The sequence below is a fragment of the Salvelinus alpinus genome, chromosome 18 (genome assembly GCF_045679555.1).
Source record: "Salvelinus alpinus chromosome 18, SLU_Salpinus.1, whole genome shotgun sequence".
NCBI lineage: Eukaryota > Metazoa > Chordata > Actinopteri > Salmoniformes > Salmonidae > Salvelinus > Salvelinus alpinus.
In genome coordinates, this window is record NC_092103.1 from 35,656,670 (window position 1) to 35,683,804 (window position 27,135).

Consider the following 27,135-nt stretch of genomic DNA (forward strand, 5'->3'; position numbering starts at 1 on the left):
TGTTCAGGGTCCCTTTGTCATGCTGGTCTTTAAAGGGGTAATTTGCAATTCAAACAACAACAAAGCGGCCACCCCACCTTTGTTTAGGTGAACAGCTGAGGGATTGGCCTGGAGAAATTGAACCACTCTCAAATTCATAGACAAAGCTATGGATACAAGGACAGATCAAAATTATATATATTTTTTATTATTATTAAAAAAATGTCAGCCCTGTTTTCTTCCCAATTTCGATCTTGTCTCATCGCTGGAACTCCCCAATGGGCTCGGGAGGTGAAGGTCGAGTCATGCGTCCAGCGAAACATGACCGCCAAACCGCGCTTCTTAACACCCGCTAAACCCGGAAGCCAGCCACACCAATGTGTCGGAGGAAACACTGTCGGCCTGTAGGCGCCCGGCCCGCCACAAGGAGTCGCTAGAACGTGATGAGCCAAGTAAAGCCCCCCCAGTCTAAACCCTCCCCTAACCCGGATGACACTGGGCCAATTGTGAGCTGCCCTATGGTACTCCCGATCACGGCCGGTTGTGATACAGCCCGGGATCAAACTCGGGTCTGTAGTGAAGCCTCTAGACTGCTGTGCCACTCGGGAGGCTCCAAAATTATAGTTTTAACCATGTTTTTAAACTACACCGTGTTTTTGTTTTTTTACAATTGTGTTTTTTATGGGGTACGACAGTTGAACTAAGCTTAAGATAAATTAATAACCCACTGGTCACAGACGTCAGTTCAATGTCTAGTTTTGATTTACATTTGGATGAGTTGTCAACTAACATGAATGTATTTGTTTTTGTATTTATTAAGGATCCTCATTAGCTGCTGTTAAGGCAGCAGCTACTCTTCCTGGGGTCCAGCAACATTAAGGCAGTTATATACAATTTAAAATAATACATGACATTACATTTCATAACACTTTCACAACACATTAAGTGTGTGCCCTCAGGCCACTACTCCACTACCACATATTTACAATAGAACATCCATGTGTAATTGTGTGTAAAGTGCATGAGTTATCATGTGTATGTGTGTCTGTGCCTGTGTGTGTGTCTCTTCACAATCCCCGCTGCTTGCATCAGTTGCCTGATGTGGAATAGAGTTCCATGTAGTCATGGCTCTATGTACTACTGTGCGCCTCCCATAGTCTGTTCTGGATTTGGGGATTGTGAAGAGACCTCTGGTGACATGTCTTGTGGGGTATGCATGGGTGTCTGAACTGTGTGCTAATAGTTTAAACAGACAGCTTAGTGCATTCAACATGTCAACACTTCTTACACAAACAAGTAGTGATGAAGTCAATCTCTCTTCCACTTTGAGCCATGAGACATTTATATGCATATTATTAATATTAGCTCTGTGTGTACATTTACGGGCCAGCCGTGCTGCCCTGTTCTGAGTGTGAGCGGACCAAGTAATTTGGCGTCACTCTAAAGCGGAAAGGTGGAATAAACGAGTCAGGAGTAGGTTTTCTTGATTGAACACAGTTCTCTATTGAGGGATTTCTGTCAATACAAACACTTCAACATAATCAATGAAAATCTCCCAAGGAAAAACATACATCTTCTTCTCCAGATGAAACAGGAACACAATACGATTATCTTTAAACTACAACAAAAGTCACGGGATTGTCACCGTCTTAATGGTTCTTCGTGGATAGCTTCCCTCTCTTGTTGGCCTCCAGAGATAGTTTCCCCCTCTCTTATCTGCTGGTTCCATACTCTCTCTTATAGGGGAAAGAGAATATCTCATTAGTACTGTCAGCTGTGCTTAATTGCCTCTGGTTACCTTGTCTCACATGCCTTGTTGGGCTACTATCCGTGAGCCCAGCCTGCCCTCTGGTGGTCCTTCCACATGAGACATATGTAATTTTCCTAAATCCTTCTTTGTGGCACCTGATCACACGACTGAACAGTAGTCGAGGTGCTACAAAACTACGGCCTGTAGGACCTGCCTTGTTGACAGTGCTGTGAAGAAGGTAGAAACTAGGGCCTGTAGGACCTGCCTTGTTGATAGTTTTGTTAAGAAGGCAGAGCAGCGCCTTTATTATGGACTCACTTCTCCCCAGCTTAGCTACTGTTGTATCAACATGTTTTGACCATGACAGTTTACAATCCAGGGTTACTCCAGGTAGTTTAGTCACCTCAACTTGCTCAATTTCCACATTATTTATTACAAGATTTGGTTTAGGTTTAGGGTTTAGTGAATGATTTGTCCCAAATACAATGCTTTTTGTTTGTGAAATATTAAGAACTAACTTATTCCTTGCCACCCATTCTGAAACTAACTGCAGCTCTATGTTAAGTGTTGCAGTGATTTCACTCACTGTAGTAGCTGACATGTATAGTGTTGAGTCATCCGCATGGCTTTACTCAAAGCCAGTGGCATGTCATTAATAAAGATTGTAAAAAGTAAAGGGCCTAGACAACTGCCCTGGGGAATTCCTGATTCAACATGGATTGTGTTGGAGAGGCTTCCATTAAAGAACACCCTCTTTGTTCTGTTAGACAGGTAACTCTTTATCCACAATATAGCAGGGGGTGTAAAGCCATGACACATACGTTGTTCCAGCAGCAGACTATAATCGATAATGTCAAAATCCGCACTGAAGTCTACCAGAACAGTCCCACAATCTTTTTATCATCAATTTCTCTCAGCCAATCATCAGTAATTTGTGTAAGTGCTGTGTTTGTTGAATGTCCCTCCCTATAAGCGTGCTGAAAGTCTGTTGTCAATTTGTTTACTTTAAAATAGCATTATATCTGGTCAAACACTATTTTTTCCAAACGTTTACTAAGGGTTGGTAACATGCTGATTGGTTGGCTACTTGAGCCAGTAAAGGGGGCTTTACTATTCTTGGGTAGTGGAATAAATGATGCGTTGCTCCAGGCCTGAGGGCACACACTCTCTAGTAGGCTTAGATTGAAGATATGGCAAATAGGACTGGCAATACCGTCCGGTATTATCCTCAGTAATTTCCATCCAAGTTGTGGCTTGGCATTGTTGATAGGCAACAATAATTGTTTCATCTCTTCCACACACACTTTAAGGAGTGCTTGTCTTTCATAATTTCATCAGTTATACTTGGATGTATAGTGTCAGCGTTTTGTTGCTGGAATGTCATGCCTAAATGTGCTAATCTTGCCAATGAAAAAATCATTAAAGTAATTGGCAATCAGTGGGTTTTGTGATGAATGGGCCATCTGACTCAATAAATGATAGAACGTGAAATCAACAAAACATTTCACCATGTCATTGGATTAAGGTTAAAACACGAATTTCCCTTACGATGATTTCTTTAAAAAAAAATCCAATCAGTTTTCCACGTTGATTCAATGTTATCACCTCATTTTGGAAACAACGTTGATTCAACCAGTGGAAAGTTATATTCTTCAAGAATCAATGGCTACAGTACATTCGGAAAGTATTCAGACTCCTTGACTTTTTCCACATTTTGTTACGTTAGAGCCTTATTTTAAAATGTATTAAATTGTTTTTTTCCCTCATCAATCTACACACAATACCTCATAATGACAAAGCAAAAACAGGTTTTAGATTATTTTTGCAAATGTATAAATAAAAAACCCGGAATATCACATTTACATAAGAATTCAGACCCTTTATTCAGCACTTTCTTGAAGCACCTTTGGCAGCGATTACAGCCTCAAGTCTTCTTGCGTATGAGGCTACAAGCTTGGCACACCTGTATTTGGGGAGTTTCTCCCATTCTTTTCTGCAGATCCTCTCAAGCTCTGTCAGGTTGGATGGGGAGCGTTGCTGCACAGCTATTTTCAGATCTCTCCAGAGATGTTAGATCGGGTTCAAGTCCGGGATCTGGCTGGGCCACTCAAGGACATTCAGAGACTTGTCCCGAAGCCACTCCTGTGTTGTCTTGGCTGTGTGCTTAGGGTTGTTGTCCTGTTGGAAGGTAAACTTGGCCTCAGTCTGAGGTCCTGAGCGCTCTGGAGCAGGTTTTCATCAAGGATCTCTCTCTACTTTGCTCCGTTCATCTTTCCCTTGATTCTGACTAGTCTACCAGCCCCTGTTGCTGAAACACATCCCCACAGCATGATGCTGCCACCACCATGTTTCACCGTAGGGATGGTGCCAGGTTTACTCCAGACGTAACACTTCGCGTTCTGGCCAAAGAGTTCAATCTTGGTTTCATCAGACCAGAGAATCTTGTTTGGCATGGTCTGAGAGTCTTTAGGTGCCTTTTGGCAAACTCCAAGCAGGCTGTCATGTGTCTTTTACTGAGAAGTGGATTCCATCTGGCCACTCTACCATAAAGGCCTGATTGGTGGAGTGCTGCAGAGATGGTTGTCCTTCTGGAAGGTTCTCCCATCTCCACAGAGGAACTCTGGAGCTCTGTCAGATTGACCCTCGGGTTCTTGGTCACCTCCCTGACCAAGGCCCTTCTCCCCCGATTGCTCAGTTTGGCCGGGTGGCCAGTTGTAGGAAGAGTCTGGGTGGTTCCAAACTTCTTCCATTTAAGAACGATGGAGGCCACCGTGTTCTTGGGGACCTTCAATCCTGCAGAACTTTTTTAGTACTCTTCCCCAGATCTGTGCCTCGACCCAATCCTGTTTTGGAGTTCTACGGACAATTCCTTCGGCCTCATGGCTTGTTTTTATATATATACAGGTGTGTGCCTCTCCAAATCATGTCCAATCAATTGAATTTACCACAGGTGGAGTCCAATTAAGTTGTAGAAACATCTCAAGGATGATCAATGGAAACAGGATGCACCTGAGCTCAATCCCGAGTCTTATAGCAAAGGGTCTGAATACTTATGTAAACAAGGTATTGCTGTTATTTTATTTTTATACATTTGCAACAAAAAAAGTACCTGTTTTTGCCTTGTTATTATGGGGTATTGTGTGTAAATTGATGTGGAATTTTTTGGAGTGACTCAATTTTAGAGTAAGGCTGTCACGTAACAAAATGTGGAAAAAGTCACGGGGTCTAAATACTTTCCGAATGCACTGTATACACTACCGTTCAAAAGTTTGGGGCCATTTAGAGATATCCTTGTTTTTGAAAGAAAAACAATTTTTTTGTCCATTAAATTACATCTAATTGATCAGAAATACAGTGTAGACATTGTTAATGTTGTAAATGACTATGGTAGCTGGAAACGGCAGATTTTTTTATGAAAAATCTAAATAGGCATACAGAGGCTCATTTATCAGCAACCATAGCGCCTGTGTTCCAATGGCACGTTGTGTTAGCTAATCCAAGTTGATCATTTTAAAAGGCTAATTGATCATTAGAAAACCCTTTTTGTAATTATGTTAGCGCAGCTGAAAACTGTTGTCCTGATTAAAGAAACAATAAAACTGGCCTTCTTTAGACTAGTTGAGTATCTGGAGCATCAGCATTTGTGGGTTTGATGACAGGCTCAAAATGTCCAGAAACAAAGAACTTTCTTCTGAAACTCGTCAGTCTATTCTTGTTCTGAGAAATGAAGTTTATTCCATGCGAGAAATTGCCAAGAAAATGAAGATCTCGTACAACGCTGAGTACTACTCCCTTCACAGAACAGCGCAAACTGGCGCTAACCAGAATAGAAAGAGGAGTGGGAGGCCCCGGTGCACAACTGAGCAAGAGGACAAGTACATTACAGTGTCTAGTTTGAGAAACAGACACCTCACAAGTCCTCAACTGGCAGCTTCATTAACTGACGAGTTTTAGAAGACAGTTCTTTGTTTCTGGCCATTTTGAGCCTGTCATCAAACACACAAATGCTGATGCATCGCCACTCGGGAGGCCCTAACCAATGTTTTCTACATTAGCTTACAAGAAATTAAATAAATTCCCTGTAAATAAAGAAATTAGGTTGGTTCAATAACTTGAAATAATGTTTCCAAACATATTCTTTACACAAGATTTTCACATTTAGTAGCCACGCATTGGCTGATGCGCCAAGTATGCTAATATCGGTCCCATGACTTGAATGAGATTTGTGCCACAAATGCTAAAATATGAGCATTTGGAAACAGTGCCAGGGTAGCTACACCAAAAGCATGGATTGTTGTCATACCTTGTCCATAGACTGCTTACAGGGTAGGTAAAACCAATGTGTCATTTTGTAATTTGTCTGAACTATCCCTTTAACATAGAAACCTTATCAGGCTCTTTAAGTTTGAATAACGTATACAATAGACCACATTAACTGGAATGATATTCACTCTCACAAAAATAACAAGCTTCATCTCTCTCTCATTCCCTTCATCTCTCTCTCATTCCCTTCATCTCTCTCTCATTCCCTTCATCTCTCTCTCATTCCCTTCATCTCTCTCTCATTCCCTTCATCTCTCTCTCATTCCCTTCATCTCTCTCTCATTCCCTTCATCTCTCTCTCATTCCCTTCATCTCTCTCTCATTCCCTTCATCTTTCTCTCATTCCCTTCATCTCTCTCTCATTCCCTTCATCTCTCTCTCATTCCCTTCATCTTTCTCTCATTCCCTTCATCTCTCTCTCATTCCCTTCATCTTTCTCTCATTCCCTTCATCTCTCTCTCATTCCCTTCATCTTTCTCTCATTCCCTTCATCTCTCTCTCATTCCCTTCATCTTTCTCTCATTCCCCTCATCTCTCTCTCGTTCCCTTCATCTTTCCCTCATTCCCTTCATCTCTCTCTCGTTCCCTTCATCTTTCCCTCATTCCCTTCATCTTTCTCTCATTCCCTTCATCTTTCTCTCATTCCCTTCATCTCTCTCTCATTCCCTTCATCTTTCCCTCATTCCCTTCATCTTTCTCTCATTTCCTTCATCTTTCCCTCATTCCCTTCATCTTTCTCTCATTCCCTTCATCTTTCTCTCATTCCCTTCATCTTTCCCTCATTCCCTTCATCTTTCCCTCATTCCCTTCATCTCTCTCTCATTCCCTTCATCTTTCCCTCATTCCCTTCATCTTTCTCTCATCCCCTTCATCTTTCCCTCATTCCCTTCATCTTTCTCTCATTCCCTTCATCTTTCTCTCATTCCCTTCATATTTCTCTCATTCCCTTCATCTTTCCCTCATTCCCTTCATCTCTCTCTCTCATTCCCTTCATCTTTCTCTCATTCCCTTCATCTTTCCCTCATTCCCTTCATCTCTCTCTCTCATTCCCTTCATCTCTCTCTCTCATTCCCTTCATCTCTCTCTCTCATTCCCTTCATCTTTCTCTCATTCCCTTCATCTTTCTCTCATTCCCTTCATCTTTCTCTCATTCCCTTCATCTTTCTCTCATTCCCTTCATCTTTCTCTCATTCCCTTCATCTTTCTCTCATTCCCTTCATCTCTCTCTCTCATTCCCTTCATCTCTCTCTCTCTCATTCCCTTCATCTTTCCCTCATTCCCTTCATCTTTCTGTCATTCCCTTCATCTCTCTCTTGTTCCCTTCATCTCTCTCTCATTCCCTCACTCCATTAATGTTTTGTTCCTTCCTCCCATGTCTGTTTTGCGCTCTAACTTTCTGTTTATATCTCTTTCTACATTTGTCTTCCACTCGCTCCTTCTGTTTCAACTCTCTGTCCCGCCTTCCCTTCCTTTCTCCCGCCGCTGTCTCTTCCTTCCTAACCTAACATAGCAGGCATCTTTCTGGTCCTGACGAGAAAAAAAAGGTTTGGGGAGGTTCCTTCTGCACTGTTGAACCAATCCAGTGTCGGCTTGTTAACGTCAAAAAGCCGAAGTCACAGCACAGGCTCTCTTTCCATTTATCCTGAAAACCGGATGCTTCCGGTTGTCGTGACCCCACAGAGGGTGCCTACTCTCTCTCTCTCTCTCTCTCTCTCTCTCTCTCTCTCTCTCTCTCTCTCTCTCTCTCTCTCTCTCTCTCTCTCTCTCTCTCTCTCTCTCTCTCTGACCTGCTGTATAAATTAGTGGTGTGTGTGCGTGTGTAACTTCTTTGTGAGTGTGTGTGTGAGAGAGGACTCAAGGAGTGGCTGTGATCGGGCTGTTGCAGCTTGCCATCCAGTTTCTGAGGTGTGTCAGTAAGTGGAGGACTGCAGTCCGTCTCCCTTTCCGTCCCTCATCCTTTCAGCCCCCACCCCAGCAGAAAAGGTTAAACAGACAGAGAGTTAATCAAGCCAAAGACATGGAGATCAAAGAGAGAGAGGAGGTGTTAGAGAGAGAGGAGGTGTTAGAGAGAGAGGAGGTGTTAGAGAGAGAGGAGGTGTTAGAGAGAGAGGAGGTGTTAGAGAGAGAGGAGGTGTTAGAGAGAGAGGTGGCGTTAGAGAGAGGTGGTGTTAGGGAGAGAGGTGGTGTTAGAGAGAGAGGAGGTGTTAGAGAGAGAGGAGGTGTTAGAGAGAGAGGATGTGTTAGAGAGGTGGTGTTAGAGAGAGAGGAGGTGTTAGAGAGGAGGTGGTAGAGAGAGAGGAGGTGTTAGAGAGAGAGGATGTGTTAGAGAGAGAGCATGTGTTAGAGAGAGAGGAGGTGTTAGAGAGAGAGGAGGTGTTAGAGAGAGAGGATGTGTTAGAGAGAGAACATGTGTTAGAGAGAGAGGAGGTGTTAGAGAGAGAGGAGGTGTTAGAGAGAGAGGATGTGTTAGAGAGAGAGGATGTGTTAGAGAGAGAGGAGATGTTAGAGAGAGAGGAGGTAGTCTGAGAGAGAGATGCTCTTATGAGTCTATGACCTCATCCTCGCACTGACCTCGCTCCTGAGTGGGAGTATATGTAGGCCCAGGGGAGTGGGAGGGATGACTGATTGTGGGAGATCAGAAAGGCCGAAGGCACTACCATACCTAGTAGCCTCCACAGACACGCACGCACACACACTTGTGCACAGACACACACTTAAGAGTACAAATGCGCGCTCGGGCACGCACGCACACACACACACACACACACACACACACACACACACACACACACACACACACACACACACACACACACACACACACACACACACACACACACACACACACACACTTCTTACTCACTGTATTTGAGGACAAGAAAGTCATTAGCAGCTTTTCTGTTTGAGTGGCCAGGGGTGTGTTTTGAATATGGAATACAGAGTGAGGAACAACCTTGAGAGACATCACTCAATGCCAGGCTAGTTAGACACAGACACAAATCAGACAGAACACTGGGGATGCTCTGCTCTCCATCAGTAAGACTGGAAAAGAACAGAGAAAAAAAACGATTTGAACATAACCACAATAATCGAGAATTTCAATAAGCATTTCTCTACGGCTGGCCATGCTTTCCTCCTGGCTACCCCAACCCTGGCCAACAGCTCCGCACCCCCCGCAGCTACTTGCCCAAGCCTCCCCAGCTTCAGCTTCACCCAAATCCAGATAGCAGATGTTCAGAAAGAGCTGCAAAACCTGGACCCGTACAAATCAGCTGGGCTTGACAATCTCGGCCCTCTCTTTCTAAAAAGTTCCGCCGCCATTACCAGTCTGTTCAACCTCTCTTTCGTATCGTCCAAGATTCCTAAAGATTGGAAAGCTGCCGCGGTCATCCCCTTCTTCAAAGGTGGTGACACTCTAGACCCAAACTGTTACAGACCTATATCCATCCCGACCTGCCTTTCTAAAGTCTTCGAAAGCCAAGTTAACAAACAGATCACTGACCATTTCGAATCCCACCGTACCTTCTCCTCTGTGCAGTCCGGTTCCCGAGCTGGTCACGGGTGCACCTCAGCCACGCTCAAGGTACTAAACAATATTATAACCGCCATCGATAAAAGACAATACTGTGCAGCAGTCTTCATCGACCTGGCCAAGGCTTTTGACTGTCAATCACCATATTTCTTATCGGCAGACTCAACAGCCTTTGTTTCTCAAATGACTGCCTCGCCTGGTTCAACAACTACTTCTCCGATAGAGTGTGTCAAATCGGAGGGCCTGTTGTCCAGACCTCTGGCAGTCTCTATGGGGGTACCACAGGGTTCAATTCTCGGGCCGACTCTTTTCTCTGTATATATCAACGATGTCGCTCTTGCTGCGGGTGATTCCTTGATCCACCTCTACGCAGACGACACCATTCTGTATACTTCTGGCCCGTCTTTGGACACTGTGTTAATTAACAAACCTCCAAACGAGCTTCAATGCCATACAACACTCCTTCCGTGGCCTGCAACTGCTCTTAAACGCTAGTACTAAATGCATGCTTTTCAACTGATAGCTGCCCGCACCCGCCTGCCCGACTAGCATCACTACTCTGGACGGTTCTGACTTAGAATATGTGGACAACTACAAATACCTAGGTGTCTGGCTAGACTGTAAACTCTCCTTCCAGACTCATATTAAGCATCTCCAATCCAAAATGAAATCTAGAATCGGCTTCCTATTTCGAAAAAAGCCTCCTTCAAACAAACATACATACCCATATCCAAACATACCCTCGTAAAACTCTCTATCCTACCGATCCTCGACTTCGGTAGATGTCATTTACAAAATAGCCTCCAACACTCTACTCAGCAAACTGGATGCAGTCTATCACAGTGCCATCCGTTTTGTCACCAAAGCCCCATATACCACCCACCACTGCAACCTGTATGCTCTCGTCGGCTGGCCCTCGCTACATATTCGTCGCCAGACCCACCGGCTCCAGGTCATCTATAAGTCTTTGCTAGTTAAAGCTCTGCCTTATCTCAGCTCACTGGTCACCATAACAACGCACACCCGTAGCATGCGCTCCAGCAGGTATATCTCACTGGTCATCCCCAAAGCCAACACCTCTTTGGCTGCCTTTTCTTACAGTTCTCTGCTGCCAATGACTGGAATGAATTGCAAAAATCACTGAATTTGGAGACTTATATCTCCCTCACTAACATTAAGCATCAGCTATCTGAGCAGCTTACCGATCGCTGCATCTGTACACATCCCATCTGTATATAGCTCATCCAACTACCTACCTCATCCCCATATTGTTTTTATTTACTTTTTTGCTCTTTTGCACACTAATATTTCTACTTGCACATCAATATTTCTACTTGCACATCAATATTTCTACTTGCACATCATCATCTGCACATGTATCACTCCAGTGTTAATTTGCAAAATTGTTAACACTTAGCTATTATGGCCTATGTATTGCCTTACCTCCTTACGCCATTTGCACACACTGTATATAGACTTTTTCTATTGTGTTATTGACTGTACGTTTGTTTATTCCATGTGTAACTCTGTGTTGTTGTTTGTGTCGCACTGCTTTGCTTTATCTTGGCCAGGTCACAGTTGTAAATGAGAACTTGTTCTCAACTAGCTTATCTGGTTAAATAAAGGTTAAATAATTTTTTCCAATAAAAACATGCAACAGATTTGTTGTTCAAAACGATTTCAGAAATGCAATTTATGGTGTGTACACCGGGTCATAGTTCTATACTATAAGAGTCGCCTTATCTCTCCATTCATCTCGTTTGGATAAATAGATTTCATAATATATACAATGGAAGGTCGTACCTGTATTGACAATGTTTTTGGTGTTTGATATCAGGTGTTTGGAGGCTGGAACAACAACCTACACACCCTGCTAGAGATATATAGAGATAGAGAGAGATAGAAGACCAGGATGGATGACCACTATTGTTCATCTGTTGTAAACTATCCCCTCCCCTCTCTAACCCCTCCCCCCCTCTCTAACCCTCCCTCCCCTCCCCTCTCTAACCCCTCCCCTCCCCCTCTCTAACCCCTCCCTCCCCTCCCCTCTAAACCCCTCCCTCCCCCTCTCTAACCCCTCCCTCCCCTCTCTAACCTCCTCACCCCCTTCTGTCCTCTCTGTTACCACTCACACTGTGTCCATGGTTACCTACTACAACACACAGATCACCAAACCCGGTCTGAACACACACACACATTATTACACAGTTACTAACATGCTCATTGGTCAGATGAACTGTCAATGCGGGTGCGCACATACACAGACACACACACACACACGCACACAATGACAAACACTGACTGACACACACAAACGCACAAACACACATACCACACACACCACAAATTGTTATGGTTGTAAATCAAATCCAATCACATTTGGTTGCGTACCCATATTTTTCAGATGTTATCGCAGATGCAGCGAAATGCTTATGTTAATAATCCCAAAAAAGTAATACTAAAAAAAGATGAAAAATCTGAACCAGCAATGAGTCCTTCATACCCCTTGACTTATTCCCAATGTTTTTGTGTTACAGTTGAAATTCAAAATGGGTTAACTTATATATATTAATTCTCACCCATCTACACAAAATACCCCATAATGACAAAGTGAAAACAAATTAAATACAGAAATATCTAATTTATATAAGTATTATCCACGCCCCAAAGTCAATACTTTGTAGAAGCACCTTTGGCAGCGATTACAGCTGTGAGTCTTTCTAGGTACTTCTCTAAGAGCTTTCCACATCTGGATTGTGCAACATTTGCCCGTTATTCTTTTCAAAATTCTTCAAGCTCTGTCAAATTGGTTGTTGATTGTTGCTACACAACCATTTTCAGGTCTTGCCATAGATGTTTTAAGTAGATTCAAGTCAAAACTGTAACTTGGCAACTCAGGAAAATTCACTGTCTTCTTGGTAAGTAACTCCAGTGTAGATTTGGCCTTGGGTTTTAGGTTATTGTCCTGCTGAACAGTGAATTAATCTCCCAGTGTCTGGTGGAAAGCAGACTGAAACAAGTTTTCTTCTATGATTTTGCCTGTGCTTAGCTCCATTCTGTTTCTTTTTTAAACTGAAAAACTCCCCAGTCCTTAACGACTACAAGCATACCCATAACATGATGCAGCCACCACTATGCTTGAAAAAATGGAGAGTGGTACTCAGTAATGTGTTGTAATGGATTTGCCCCAAACATAACACTTTGTATTCAGGACATAAAGTTAATTGATTTGCCACATTTTTTGCAGTATTACTTTAGTGCCTTGTTGCAAACAGGATACATGTTTTAGAATATTTGTATTCTGTACAGGCTTCATTCTTTTCACTCTGTCAATTAGGTTAGTATTGTTGAGTAACTACCATGTTGTTGATCCATCCTCAGTTTTCTCCTGTCACAGCCATTAAACTCTGTAACTGTTTTGAAGTCACCATTGGCCTCCACCCTCGCTGTCAACTGAGTTAGGAAGGAGGCCTGTATCTTTGTAGTGACTGGGTGTATTGATACACCATCCAAAGTGTAATAACTTCACCATACTATTCAATATCTGCTTCCCCCCGCCCCCCATCTACCAATAGGTCCCCTACTTTGCAAGGCGTTGGAAAACCTCCCTTGTCTTTGTTTTTGATTTTTGTTTTATTTAACAAATTCTTATTTACAATGACGGCCTAAACCGGCCAAACCCGGACGACGCTGGGCCAATTTGTGCCCCGCCATATGGGACTCCCAATCACGGCCGGTTGTGTTACAGCCTGGATGCAGTGCCTTAGACCAAGGTGCCACAAGGGAGCCCAATCTGTGGTTGAATCTGTGTTTAAAATTCCCTGCTCGACTGAGGGACCATACAAATAATTGTATATGTAGGGTATTGAGATTAAATAATCATTCAAAAATCATGTTAAAACTATTAACTACTATTAACTACTAATTTGACAATTTTCCTGTCCCGCTAAGCATTCTAAATGTAATGAGTACTTTTGGGTGTCAGGTAAAAGGTATGGGAGTAAAAGTACATATTTTCTTCAGGAATGTATTGGAGTAAAAGTATAAGTTCTAAAAAAATATATAGTAAAGTACAGATACCCCCCAAAAACGACTTAAGTAGTACTTCAAAGTATTTTTACTTAGTTACTGCTCTCAGAGAACTAAGTAGTAATGCTAGGTTTTACACAGTTAAATGTAACTGTCAGGACCCGGTGCGAGAAACAGTCACTAAATCGGCAGAACCCAGAAGATGAGGCAGACACAGCAGTACTAGAGATGGTGGTTTAATAAAAAATAGATATCTTCCAAAATACAAAGAAAATCCACAAAGTGGTAAAAACAGCAAGGGAAAAACAAACCTCAAAAGACTAATACAAAATACAAAAGAACAAAACCAGAGAACCTCTGGAAAATCCAACAAGAGAAAAATATATGTTCACAACAAGGCTTGGGCTGGGGCTGGGTGCTAACATACAAACACTGAGCAGGGAACTGAGGAACACACAGGGATTAAATACTAACAAGGGAACGACATACAGGTGCAAACAATAATTAGAGCAAGGGAAAAACAAAAGGTACAAAAAAGGTGCAATGGGGACATCTAGTGACAAAAAAACCCAGAACAGTCCTGGCCAAAACCTGACAGTAACAAAGAACTATTTTTCATAAATAAAGGACATCAATATTTCAAAAATACAATATTTCAATACAGTAATATGAGATCTGTAAGCTATGTAAAACATTTACATTTTAGTTAATTAGCAGATGATCTTATCCAGAGCGACTTACAGTACGTGTATTCATCTTAAGATAGCTAGGTGAGACAACCACATATCACAGTCAATCAAATATACAGGATTTGAACATTCCATTCCAGCTAAACAATGGATATACACTGAGTGTACAAAACATTAAGAACACCTGCTATTTCCATGATATAGACTGACCTAGTGAATCCAGGTGAAAACTATGATCCCTTATTGTTGTCACCTGTTAAATCTACTTCAATCAGTGTAGATGAAGGGGAGGAGTCAGGTTGAAGAAGGATTTAAGCCATGAGACAATTGAGACAAAGATTGTGTATGTGTGCCATTGAGAGGGTGAATGGGAAAGACAAAATATTTAAGTACCTTTGAACAGGGTATTGTAGTAGGTGCCAGTAGCACCAGTTTGAGTGTGCCATGAACTGCAATGCTGATGGGTTTTTCAAGCTCAACAGTTTCCAGTGTGTATCAATAATGGTACAACACTCAAAGGACCTCCAGCCAACTGGACATAACTGTGGGAATGGAAGAAGTGGAGTCCACATGGGCCAACCTCCCTGTGGAATGCTTTTGATACCTTGTAGAGTCCATGCCCTGACGAATTGGGGCTGTTCTGAGGGCAAAAGGGGGTGCAAATCAATATTTGGAAGGTGTTCATAATGTATTGTGTATAGCGTTTTGGAAAAAATATATATTTTCATACACTTCTAAAATCCATGAATAACAAATCTGAGAACAGTAGTATTTACACACACATGAAGGTACCCATAAGCAATCATTTCTGATGAAAAAACACAAAGGTGGGGGAAAAAAGGTGGATATAGCGTTTTGGAAGTAAACTCTTAATTTATTCCAGGCTTATTTCTATCACTTGACACTCATCAAATGTTGTAAAACTAACCCCCTGTGATTTTCTCTGACATTCAGATAATCTAAGACTGACAGTTAGGTTTCCCGAGAGAGTGTGTGTGCGTGTGCGCGTGCGTGCGTGCGTGCGATGCTCTCTTCCAAGGCAACTACTGTCACATGAGGAGGTTGCGCTCTGTCCTCGTGGAGCTCGCTGCAAATGTGAACGAGAGAGAGAGAGAGCGAAGAAGAGGAGAAAAACAGAGAGAGAGAGGCAGAGGGGGAGAAAAGGAGAGACAGAGAGGTGTTTTGGTAGAAACGATACATTCTGCCACATGCTGCAACGACAAGCCTATCTCATCAGCATCCACTGCGCGCTCAAGGGATGAGAATAGCCGAATTGAATCCAGTGGGGGAAATAGGTCTAATATGTGAATAAGGAGTTTGACAGCAGTATGCGTCCGTAGTGAAGAGGAACAAATAGGAAAACAAGCTCTCTGAGTGCTGGACTGATATCGCATGGGGACATGAACAGTGTGGACCCCGCTTCTACCAAACTGTTGACTTTCAACCAACGGTAAATGAACACATTTCGGTCCGTCAGCTAAGTGTTTGCGACTACTATGACCATATTAGTAGACTTGTGTGTTTGTTGTGTATCTGTTGAATGCAGGTCTCTGGTGTTGTCATATGGCGATCGTAGTTTAGGCTACTGTCGCTGCAGCATTTTTGTATGGAATGAAAAAAATTCCTTCTCGCCCAAATGTTCAACAAGCAGCAGAAATAAACAAACTCATTAGGCTTTGGACCTATTCATTCATAGTAAAAGTAAACCATGTAATAATAGTGTTATAAATAGTAACGTACGTTACATAAACATTTGAATGTTAAATGTTTTATGAATGTGTAGGCTCTCCAAATGTTCGCTATTTATGTTGCATTTCTGAGCGACCGCTTGTGAACCATTCTCTCTGTTGCAATGATGTTTGTTTCCTCTGCAAAACGAGATATTCAAAGCTATTTGAACCTTTGAATCTACAAGTCACCACCAGCCTGAAGTGTCTGAAGCGTTCGACTAGATAGAAGCTACCTGTTTTTGGGAGCTCCGGTGCACAGCCCTGCCGCTACCGTGGCCGCTAATCGATAACACTGTTTCGGGGCATATAGTTGAACGTTGTCAATATTATGAAAGCAACACTGAATTAGTTCGGCGAAACGTGTATTGGTGTATTGAATTAGTTGTTTGCTGGGGTGGTACTGGTAGGCAATGTCCACGAACAAACACGGAAAGAACATCAATTATTCATCATAGTGCTTTTTTAGTTCACGGTAGAATGGAGTTGTATGCGCCAGGCAGCGAAGCCCTGAGAGCATGACAGCATAATACTATTAGTGTGCTCGCGCTCAGGAAAACATCAATACCGATATGGAAATATGTTATCCAAATGAATTGTTATCTGGCTTGCAGACTACCTCAGTTATGATGCGTGGTAGTGCATCATGTTTTAATTACCAACCACAAGATTTATCAAGTCTAAAACATGCATTACTGCAGCAAAATAGGAGTATAATCTCTCTCTCGTCCGCTCTCTCCATCTCTCTCTCTCTCTCTGCTCCTGTAGGAAACCATTCAGTCAGTGTAAGAATGCAGCTTCATCTGCAGTGACCCAATCCTTCCAGAAAAAAACAACATGATCAGGGTTTCCCCTACCTTGACAGCATATAGAGTCCCACGGTGGAGGTGTCATAATACCCATAAAACCTAGCAGTCAAACAGGGGGATGATTCCAATAGTTTTTCCACCATTCATTTTTCCCATAGGGGATCTTAGAAACACTTCAAATAAGGGCTGTGTTTCATGTAGGTTTACCCTGGCATGGCGTTTTAAAAGTCATTTAAATCTCTCTAGGATAAGGTCACTTTTATCAATATATTCGGCTCCATTTACTCTCAGATTTGAAAATGCTAATTAGCATAACCGTAGAAATCATGCAAGACTACAAATCCCTGCAAGCTGCTGCAGGTCATCTCTAGCTGTCACCTTTGCTAACAGGTATTGTGTCAATTTAAAACTCGTCCAAGACAGTTCAAAGTTCTCATTGAGATCATCATGGCATTTGTAGTTCTTTATGATAGCCACATTAGCAGCTAATTAGCACTTCATACTGGCAAATATATTGATAAAACCTTGTACTAGAGAGATTTACACAGTTATCAAAACGTCACGCCAGGGTAAGCCTACACGAAACATTCTTTATTTTAAGTGTTTCTAAAATCCCTTATGGGAACAATGAATGGTGGAAGAACGATTGGAACCATTTCCTTGCTTGACTGCTAGGTTTTATGGGTATTATGACTCATACTGTGGTATTCTGTATATGTGGGGGACCAGGTGGATGCCAATACTTCAGCATATTTTAAAGTGATCAAACATGTACATTATAGAAATCAATGCTGGTGATAATCAGCAGTGTTGATTCAGAAGGTTGGCATTTATTGTCATGAATCTTGCCCTGGAGGCAGCTCTACAGAGTGGTCACTAGCTGGCACAGCCACAAAGTCATAAAATCTGATTTTAAACCTAACCTTAACCACACTGCTAAGCCTAATTCCTAACCCTAACATTAAATGACGACCAAAAAGCTAATTTTGTTTTCTTGAATTTTTATGATATAGCCAATTTTGAATTTGCAGCTGGCCTATCTAGTGGGAACCTTTAGGCCAAGATTCATGACAATAAAGGTCAACCTGTGTGGATTCACTTGTCTGCCTACAATAGGCTTTTGAGGTTCAGGAAATAAAACATTTGATAGGTGTTATGAAGCATTTTTGTGACCCTCAACCTTTAATGATGCACTCCAGCTATTTTTTGACCTTGTTGAAAAACAATATCCCAGGTATAAATACAATAACGTACACACACTTAAGTGTAAAAAAGTGCAAATATATTTTGAGTGCCAACTTCTTGGAGTAGCCCATTCAAGGAGTTGGTCTGATGGTGCCCTCTGATGTCATCGGGCTCCCCTCTTGCTTGAGGAGCAATAGAGAAGAAAAGAGGAACGCCCCCCCCACCCCCTCCATGTACTGAATCCTTTCATTCCTGGACCACCTACTGAGAGGTGTCTTTTATTAAACACATTTTTGCCCATTTTAATGGAAATATGATACATATATTAATCTATTAAGTTAGCAATTGTTAACCCGCAATTATTTGATATTGATATAAAAATGGCTCCATTGGGCCTTTAGACATGAATAACTCACTAGTAACGTAGCTGATTGTGTTCCACATTGAGGAGCTGGACCTCCTTCCCTCACTCACACACACACACACAAACACACACACACACGCACAAACACACACACACACGTTTGTTTTACTATCCTTGTGAAGACCAAAACATTTATTCACATTCAAAATCCTATTTTCCCTAAACAGAACCTTTAACCTAACCTTAACCCCAAACCCTAAAACTAAACGCCCCCACACGCATAAACAGACACACACACACACACACACACACACACACACACACACACACACACACACACACACACACACACACACACACACACACACACACACACACACACACACAAAACACTTTAACCCCTACCTGTAACCTCCAAATACCTTTTTATGCTGCACTGCCCAATGTACTGAAAAGCCAAAGATGAGGGGATGAAGGGAACGAGGGATGAGCTTAACCAGAAAGACTCCAGTTGTATTTTTTTCATTAACTTAGAGAGGATAGGTGAAGGGCAATAGGGCGGACTCATCCCTCTATCACCCTCCTCCAGGACACTCCTGTGAGAGGTGAAAGACAGAAGGATGAGAAGAAAGAATAACAAGGCAGTAAATTCCAGTAGATGACTTTATTACAGATGGAAGGAGAGAGAGACTGGGAGAAAGAGAGGAGGGGGGAGAATACATTTATCCATAAGCTTGGCCAGGCATAACCACTACTCTAAATTCCTCTCCAACATTGTTCCACTACAGAGAAAGAGAGGGAGGGGGAAAGAGAGTGAGACTGATAGAGAGAGAGATAGGGGAGAGAAAGAGGGGGAAGATAGAGAGAGGTGGGAGAGTGAGAGGAAGGAAAGAGAGAGGGGGAGAAAGAGAGAAACGTTGGCATATCAACTTAGACATAGTTCACATTATGTTCATATTCACAGATCAACTCTCTCCCATATTGTATTACTATTGTACCACCAACCGGTCATACACAGACACACACACAGACACACACACACACACACACACACAATTTCAGACAGATTATCTCTAAGTATACCTAGCAGCACTTTGATGTGTTCCAACAACAGCAGGATGACAGCCCAGCAACATAGACACCATCCAGACTCTGACAGGCTCTCTTTCTCATCCTCCACAGTGTTATACAGGAAGCCTTGCTGTGTCTGTCTAAGCCTCGATATCCACTCTTTCTCTGGAAAATATAGTTGTAGATATAACAGTTTGCAATATTTCGGAATCGTCTAACTTTTGAGGACACATATACAGTGCCTCGTGAAAGTATACACACTACTTGCACAGTTTTCATATTTTGCTCCCTTAAATTACATCCAAAAAGGAATTACATTGGAAAATACTCGGTTTTCAAGTATTGTGGTGGCAGCATCATGTTATGGGTATGCTTTTCACCATCAGGAACTGGGGAGTTTTTCAGGATCAAAATAAATATAAAAGGAGCAAAGCCTTGTAAAATGTTAGAGGAAAACCTGCCTCAGTCTTCTGAATACCCGGGGATAGAGTTTTACTTTCCACCTCCACTCTTAATATTACTGTCCCTCAATTATACCCTGATGAAGACAGCTTGGCTGTTGAAACGTTTGTTGTTAAATTATTTCATCTGAGCTCCTAGAGTGTGAGGCTCTCCTTTTCTTTTTCAAGTGTTCTACTCCACTAGCCAGCACCTCGCCTAAACAGGTGTTCTACTCCGCTAGCCAGCACCTCGCCTAAACAGGTGTTCTACTCCGCTAGCCAACACCTCGCCTAAACAGGTGTTCTACTCCGCTAGCCAGCACCTCGCCTAAACAGGTGTTCTACTCCGCTAGCCAGCACCTCGCCTAAACAGGTGTTCTACTCCGCTAGCCAGCACCTCGCCTAAACAGGTGTTCTACTCCGCTAGCCAGCACCTCGCCTAAACAGGTGTTCTACTCCGCTAGCCAGCACCTCGCCTAAACAGGTGTTCTACTCCGCTAGCCAGCACCTCGCCTAAACAGGTGTTCTACTCCGCTAGCCAACACCTCGCCTAAACAGGTGTTCTACTCCGCTAGCCAGCACCTCGCCTAAACAGGTGTTCTACTCCGCTAGCCAGCACCTCGCCTAAACAGGTGTTCTACTCCGCTAGCCAGCACCTCGCCTAAACAGGTGTTCTACTCCGCTAGCCAGCACCTCGCCTAAACAGGTGTTCTACTCCGCTAGCCAGCACCTCGCCTAAACAGGTGTTCTACTCCGCTAGCCAGCACCTCGCCTAAACAGGTGTGTGTTTCTTCCGCCTCCACATCAATGATTCCGAGCCAAATTTACTGAGCTTGAGCAATTTGGACAAAAACAATGGATATATGTTGCCCTAAGAGTTGTGCAGAGGTATAATTTACATTTTACATTTTAGTCATTTAGCAGACGCTCTTATCCAGAGCAACTTACAGTAGAGTGCATACATTTTATTACATTTTACATACTGAGACAAGGATATCCCTACCGGCCAAACCCTCCCTAACCCGGACGACGCTATGCCAATTGTGCGTCGCCCCACGGACCTCCCGGTTGCGGCCGGCTGCGACAGAGCCTGGGCGTGAACCCAGAGACTCCGGTGGCGCAGCTAGCACTGCGATGCAGTGCTCTAGACCACTGCGCCACCCGGGAGGCTTAATCTTATTCAAAATGATTTACAGCTGTAATTGCTGCTAAATATGCTTCCACCAAAAATTAACTCTGGGGTGTGAAGACATACGCAATCAAGACATCTTCGTTTAAAATACAAAATAAAAAATAGTTTGAAAATGTGAATTAAATTGAATTGAATGACAAATGAAATGTTAAGGCAGCATAATGTGAAAACTGCAAGGCGTGTGCAGCCGTTCAGTAGGCCTTGTAGCTGCTTTACCCTGTAGCTGCTTTACCCTGTAGCTGCTTTACCCTGTAGCTGCTTTACCCTGTAGCTGCTTTACCCTGTAGCTGCTTTACCTTGTAGCTGCTTTACCCTGTAGCTGCTTTACCCTGTAGCTGCTTTACCCTGTAGCTGCTTTACCTTGTAGCTGCTTTACCTTGTAGCTGCTTTACCTTGTAGCTGCTTTACCCTGTAGCTGCTTTACCCTGTAGCTGCTTTACCTTGTAGCTGCTTTACCCTGTAGCTGCTTTACCCTGTAGCTGCTTTACCCTGTAGCTGCTTTACCTTGTAGCTGCTTTACCTTGTAGCTGCTTTACCTTGTAGCTGCTTTACCCTGTAGCTGCTTTACCTTGTAGCTGCTTTACCTTGTAGCTGCTTTACCCTGTAGCTGCTTTACCCTGTAGCTGCTTTACCTTGTAGCTGCTTTACCTTGTAGCTGCTTTACCTTGTAGCTGCTTTACCCTGTAGCTGCTTTACCCTGTAGCTGCTTTACCTTGTAGCTGCTTTACCTTGTAGCTGCTTTACCTTGTGCTTCCGAGTGGAGCAGACGATCTTTACCTTGTGCTTCCGAGTGGAGCAGAAGATCTTTACCTTGTGCTTCCGAGTGGAGCAGAAGATCTTTACCTTTGGGAACTATGCTATTGGGAACTGTATGTGAAAACAAATATGATTAAATGTCGATGGCTTATGGTAGCATTGTTTGAGCGGAAAATGAGAGGAAAATAGTTTTGGTATAGAGGCGGGGGTGGAAGTGCATTGGCGTGGTTCACTGTAGTTTCTTTGTGTGTGGGGGGGGGGGGGGGGGCAAGCTTTCTTTTGGGGGGGGTCGATCAGCTTTAATATTGAAGATTGTAGATCTATCAAATTAATTGTTTGCATAATTTCTAATCTCTCTTATTTTTTAAATTGTTATATACAGTGAGGGAAAAAAGTATTTGATCCCCTGCTGATTTTGTACGTTTGCCCACTGACAAAGAAATGATCAGTCTATAATTTTTATGGTAGGTTTATTTGAACAGTGAGAGACAGAATATCAACAAAAAAATCCAGAAAAACGCATGTCAAAAATGTTATGAATTGATTTGCATTTTAATGAGGGAAATAAGTATTTGACCCCTCTGCAAAACATGACTTAGTACTTGGTGGCAAAACCCTTGTTGGCAATCAGAGGTCAGACGTTTCTTGTAGTTGGCCACCAGGTTTGCACACATCTCAGGAGGGATTTTGTCCCACTCCTCTTTGCAGATCTTCTTTAAGTCATTAAGGTTTTGAGGCTGACGTTTGGCAACTCGAACCTTCAGCTCCCTCCACAGATTTTCTATAGGATTAAGGTCTGGATACTGGCTAGGCCACTCCAGGACCTTAATGTGCTTCTTCTTGAGCCACTCCTTTGTTGCCTTGGCCGTGTGTTTTGGGTCATTGTCATGCTGGAATACCCATCCACGACCCATTTTCAATACCCTGGCTGAGGGAAGGAGGTTTTCACCCAAGATTTGACGGTACATGGCCCCGTCCATCGTCCCTTTGATGCGGTGAAGTTGTCCTGTCCCTTTAGCAGAAAAACACCCCCAAAGCATAATGTTTCCACCTCCATGTTTGACGGTGGGGATGGTTTCTTGGGGTCATAGGCAGCATTCCTCCTCCTCCAAACACGGCAAGTTGGGTTGATGCCAAAGAACTCCATTTTGGTCTCATCTGACCACAACACGTTCACCCAGTTGTCCTCTGAATCATTCAGATGTTCATTGGCAAACTTCAGACGGGCATGTATATGTGCTTTCTTGAGCAGGGGGACCTTGCGGGCGCTGCAGGATTTCAGTCCTTCACGGCATAGTGTGTTACCAATTGTTTTCTTGATGACTATGGTCCCAGCTGCCTTGAGATCATTGACAAGATCCTCCTGTGTAGTTCTGGGCTGATTCCTCACCGTTCTCATGATCATTGCAACTTCACGAGGTGAGATCTTGCATGGAGCCCCAGGCTGAGGGAGATTGACAGGTCTTTTGTGTTTCTTCCATTTGCGAATAATCACAGAAACTGTTGTCACCTTCTCACCAAGCTGCTTGGCGATGGTCTTGTAGCCCATTCCAGCCTTGTGTAGGTCTACAATCTTGTCCCTGACATCCTTGGAGAGCTCTTTGGTCTTGGCCATGGTGGAGAGTTTGGAATCTGATTGATTGATTGCTTCTGTGGACAGGTATCTTTTATACAGGTAAGAAACTGAGATTAGGAGCACTCCCTTTAAGAGTGTGCTCCTAATCTCCGTTTGTTACCTGTATGAAAGACACCTGGGAGCCAGAAATCTTTTTGATTGAGAAGGGGTCAAATACTTATTTCCCTCATTAAAATGCAAATCAATTTATAACGTTTTTGACATGCATTTTTCTGGATATTTTTGTTGTTATTCTGTCTCTCACTGTTCAAATAAACCTACCATTAAAATTATAGACTGATAATATCTTTGTCAGTGGGCAAACGTACAAAATCAGCAGGGGATCAAATACTTTTTTCCCCCACTGTACTTTCCCCCCTACCATCCCTACCCTGATTGGAGTGAACTAACAGACAACAATACTTCTACTGCTACTTACAGCTATTTTCCTCACATGTACGGTACATGTTCTTCAAGAATAAACATATATTCCTAATTTCCTCTTTCTCCAAGTGCTGGATTTTCAACCACAGCGGCCATTCATTCTGATCTTAACTCCAACCCTCCGATGTCCACAGATTAACCCATCTTTCCCAGTACAATTACATTTAGCTATTTCATTTAGCAAAAAATCCCTCCATTTTACTGTGATGTCTTACGAGGCTCCTGACCTTCCTTATTTGTATTGATATTTCTATTGATATTGCCCTAAAAATAAATACTTTACCCCAGAGTATAATGATATTTCCCATTGACTAGTCGTGGTTTTTCAGATCCCCTAGCAATGCAGTTTACAGGTCCATCTGGTCCAGGACCATCTGAACCCTGATATTATGACATAACAACCCTTCGTGGACCTGACTCCCAAAGCGAGCCACCGATGGACAGCACCAGGAACCATGTTCTATTGATTCTGTTTCCTCATGGCAGTCTGCACAAGACTGTATGTTCAACACCCCATATATTGAGCATTTTTTTTGTAGCAAGTATTTTATATAATAGCTTAAATTGAAACAAAAAGATTGATGTGTCAGTTGTTGTTTTATATATCAGTTCCTACACTCGATGCAAAGGTTTGGGGAATCTAAGACCTGTTCCCAACTGTTCCCTTTTGACTTTAAGTTAAACTGATACTTTTTTTGATTTAAGCCATTTATGATTTTTAATGGGAGACAGACAGACTAATAATTTAATTTCTTCTTTAAGTAATTGTCTTTTCCAATTTTGTGGCAGAGCCACGATGAGTTGGTTCTAAATTTGTATTGAGCATACAGTACACACTGTTGTTAGTTGCTTGTGTGACATACTTTTACCGTACTTGTTTACAATGTCCTTCATAAATATCATACCCTTGTAAATTCCATCCAAGAAAATATTAGTTTATCTATCAGTACATTGGAGTATTATTTGCTGTAATATTGGATCTGCCTGTTCTTGAGGATGCCATTGGTTGAACAGGTTTAATTGGGCCTGAGATGTGAAGGAGATTCCCCCTGCTCCCTCCCGTAGATCTCAAACAAATTCCTGTAACACTCCTGTGTGTGGGTGAGCAGTCTGCTCTCACAGGCAGACTCCATCTATCATTGTGGACATAATGCAATCAGGGTCCTCGTCTCAATCAGGACTGGTGCTGGATGCTGCTGCTGCTGGCTAGCTAGCCCTACCACAGAGAGAGAACAATAGAGAGAGGGATGGAGAGAGAGGGTGATAGAGAGAGATGGAGAGAGAGAGAGGGTGAGGGAGAGAAATTAGAGAGATTATCATAGATACCTAGAAGGAGAGAGAGAGAGACTATCATAGATACCTTGAAATAGAGAGAGAGAGACTATCATAGATACCTAGAAGGAGGAGAGCGGGAGAGAAAGACTATCATAGATACCTAGAAGGAGGAGAGAGAGAGACTATCATAGATACCTAGAAGGAGGAGAGAGACTATCATAGATACCTAGAAGGGGGAGAGGGAGAGAGACTATCATAGATACCTAGAAGGGGGAGAGGGAGAGAGACTATCATAGATACCTAGAAAGAGAGAGAGAGACACTATCATAGATACCTAGAAGGGGGAGAGGGAGAGAGACTATCATAGATAACTAGAAGGGGGAGAGGGAGAGAGACTATCATAGATACCTAGAAAGAGAGAGAGAGACACTATTATAGATACCTAGAAGGGGGAAAGGGAGAGAGACTATCATAGATACCTAGAAGGGGGAGAGGGAGAGAGACTATCATAGATACCTAGAAAGAGAGAGAGAGACACTATCATAGATACCTAGAAGGGGGAGAGGGAGAGAGACTATCATAGATACCTAGAAAGAGAGAGAGAGACACTATCATATATACCTAGAAGGGGGAAAGGGAGAGAGAGAGAGAGAGACTATCATAGATACCTAGAAGGGGGAAAGGGAGAGAGAGAGAGAGAGAGACTATCATAGATACCTAGAAGGGGGAAAGGGAGAGAGAGAGAGAGAGACTATCATAGATACCTAGAAGGGGGAAAGGGAGAGAGAGAGAGAGAGACTATCATAGATACCTAGAAGGGGGAAAGGGAGAGAGAGAGAGAGAGACTATCATAGATACCTAGAAGGAGGAGAGAGACTATCATAGATACCTAGAAAGAGAGAGAGAGACACTATCATAGATACCTAGAAGGGGGAAAGGGAGAGAGAGAGAGAGACGTAGAGCTGAGTAGCCACCTGTAGGAGTGAGTGAGTGAGTGAGTGTGTCAGTCTCCTGATGGAGGAGAGAGAGAGGAGAGACTGACCACCATGCGTCTGTGTTGCAGCTCTGCCTCGGAGGACTTGGGCTGCAGGCGTGGAGACTTCAGCCGAAAACACTATGGCTCCGTCGAGCTGGTGAGTAACCTCCTATTGACATTCTATTCCCCGCTCTCCTCTTCTATCTCTCCCTCTTCTCCTCCTTTCTCTGTCCACCTCCTTCTCTCTCTCCCCTTCTATCTCTCCCTCTTCTCCTACTTTCTCTCCCCTCCTTCCCTATTTCCCCTCCTGTCTTTCCCTCCTCTCCTCCTTTCCGTGCCCCCTCCCCCTCTCTATCTTCCTCTCCCATTCAATGGATTGATGGAGGGAGGGTTAGAGAGAGAGAGAGAGAGGTGAGTCATGACTGTCTGGGTGTGGTCCATTGGTCCAGTTTAATAGTGCCTAGCACCCTGTAGCATGGCTCACAGAGGCTTACAGAAACAGCTAAGCTCAGGACCACAGATTATGACATCACCTTCTACTGTTATGACATCACCTGCTGCATCTGAAATGGCACCACATTCCCTATAATATAAGGCCTGTTTAGTGCAGGGCTCTTCTGAAAAGTAGTACACTATTCAGGGCATAGGGTGCCTTTACTCAGACTTTTGTTTACTATACAAACTAACTGTCAAGTTTGACAAGTTATTATGGTGTTATAATTGCTTATTCTATTAGCCAGCCTTGTGGTTTTGCTCCTATTGAAGTTGTTGAGTCACTGTCATGTTGATAGTGTGTGTAGCCTACTGTATATGTTGTCACAGCGCAGCGGAGGTTAAAATTAGCCCTTGGCTCTGTGTGTGTGTTTGTGTGCGTGTGTGCGTGTGTGTGTGTGTGTGTGTGTGTGTGTGTGTGTGTGTGTGTGTGTGTGTGTGTGTGTGTGTGTGTGTGTGTGTGTGTGTGTGTGTGTGTGTGTGTGTG

At 43.0% G+C, this 27,135-nt stretch overlaps 1 protein-coding gene across 7 annotated transcripts in view; it reads left to right on the forward strand.

Annotated features, from left to right (window-relative positions):
• The window catches only part of garnl3 (GTPase activating Rap/RanGAP domain like 3), a 183,823-nt gene that overhangs the window by 34,331 nt on the left and 122,357 nt on the right, over positions 1–27,135 (forward strand). For 5 of the 7 annotated variants that reach the window (XM_071351738.1, XM_071351733.1, XM_071351739.1 and 2 more), the window contains exon 2: positions 26,244–26,313. In XM_071351738.1, coding sequence (XP_071207839.1) covers positions 26,244–26,313 — 70 coding nt within the window. Of the gene's footprint in view, positions 1–15,352; positions 15,771–26,243; positions 26,314–27,135 lie in introns of those variants that run through there. The other 2 variants (XM_071351737.1, XM_071351735.1) reach the window with 2 other exon arrangements.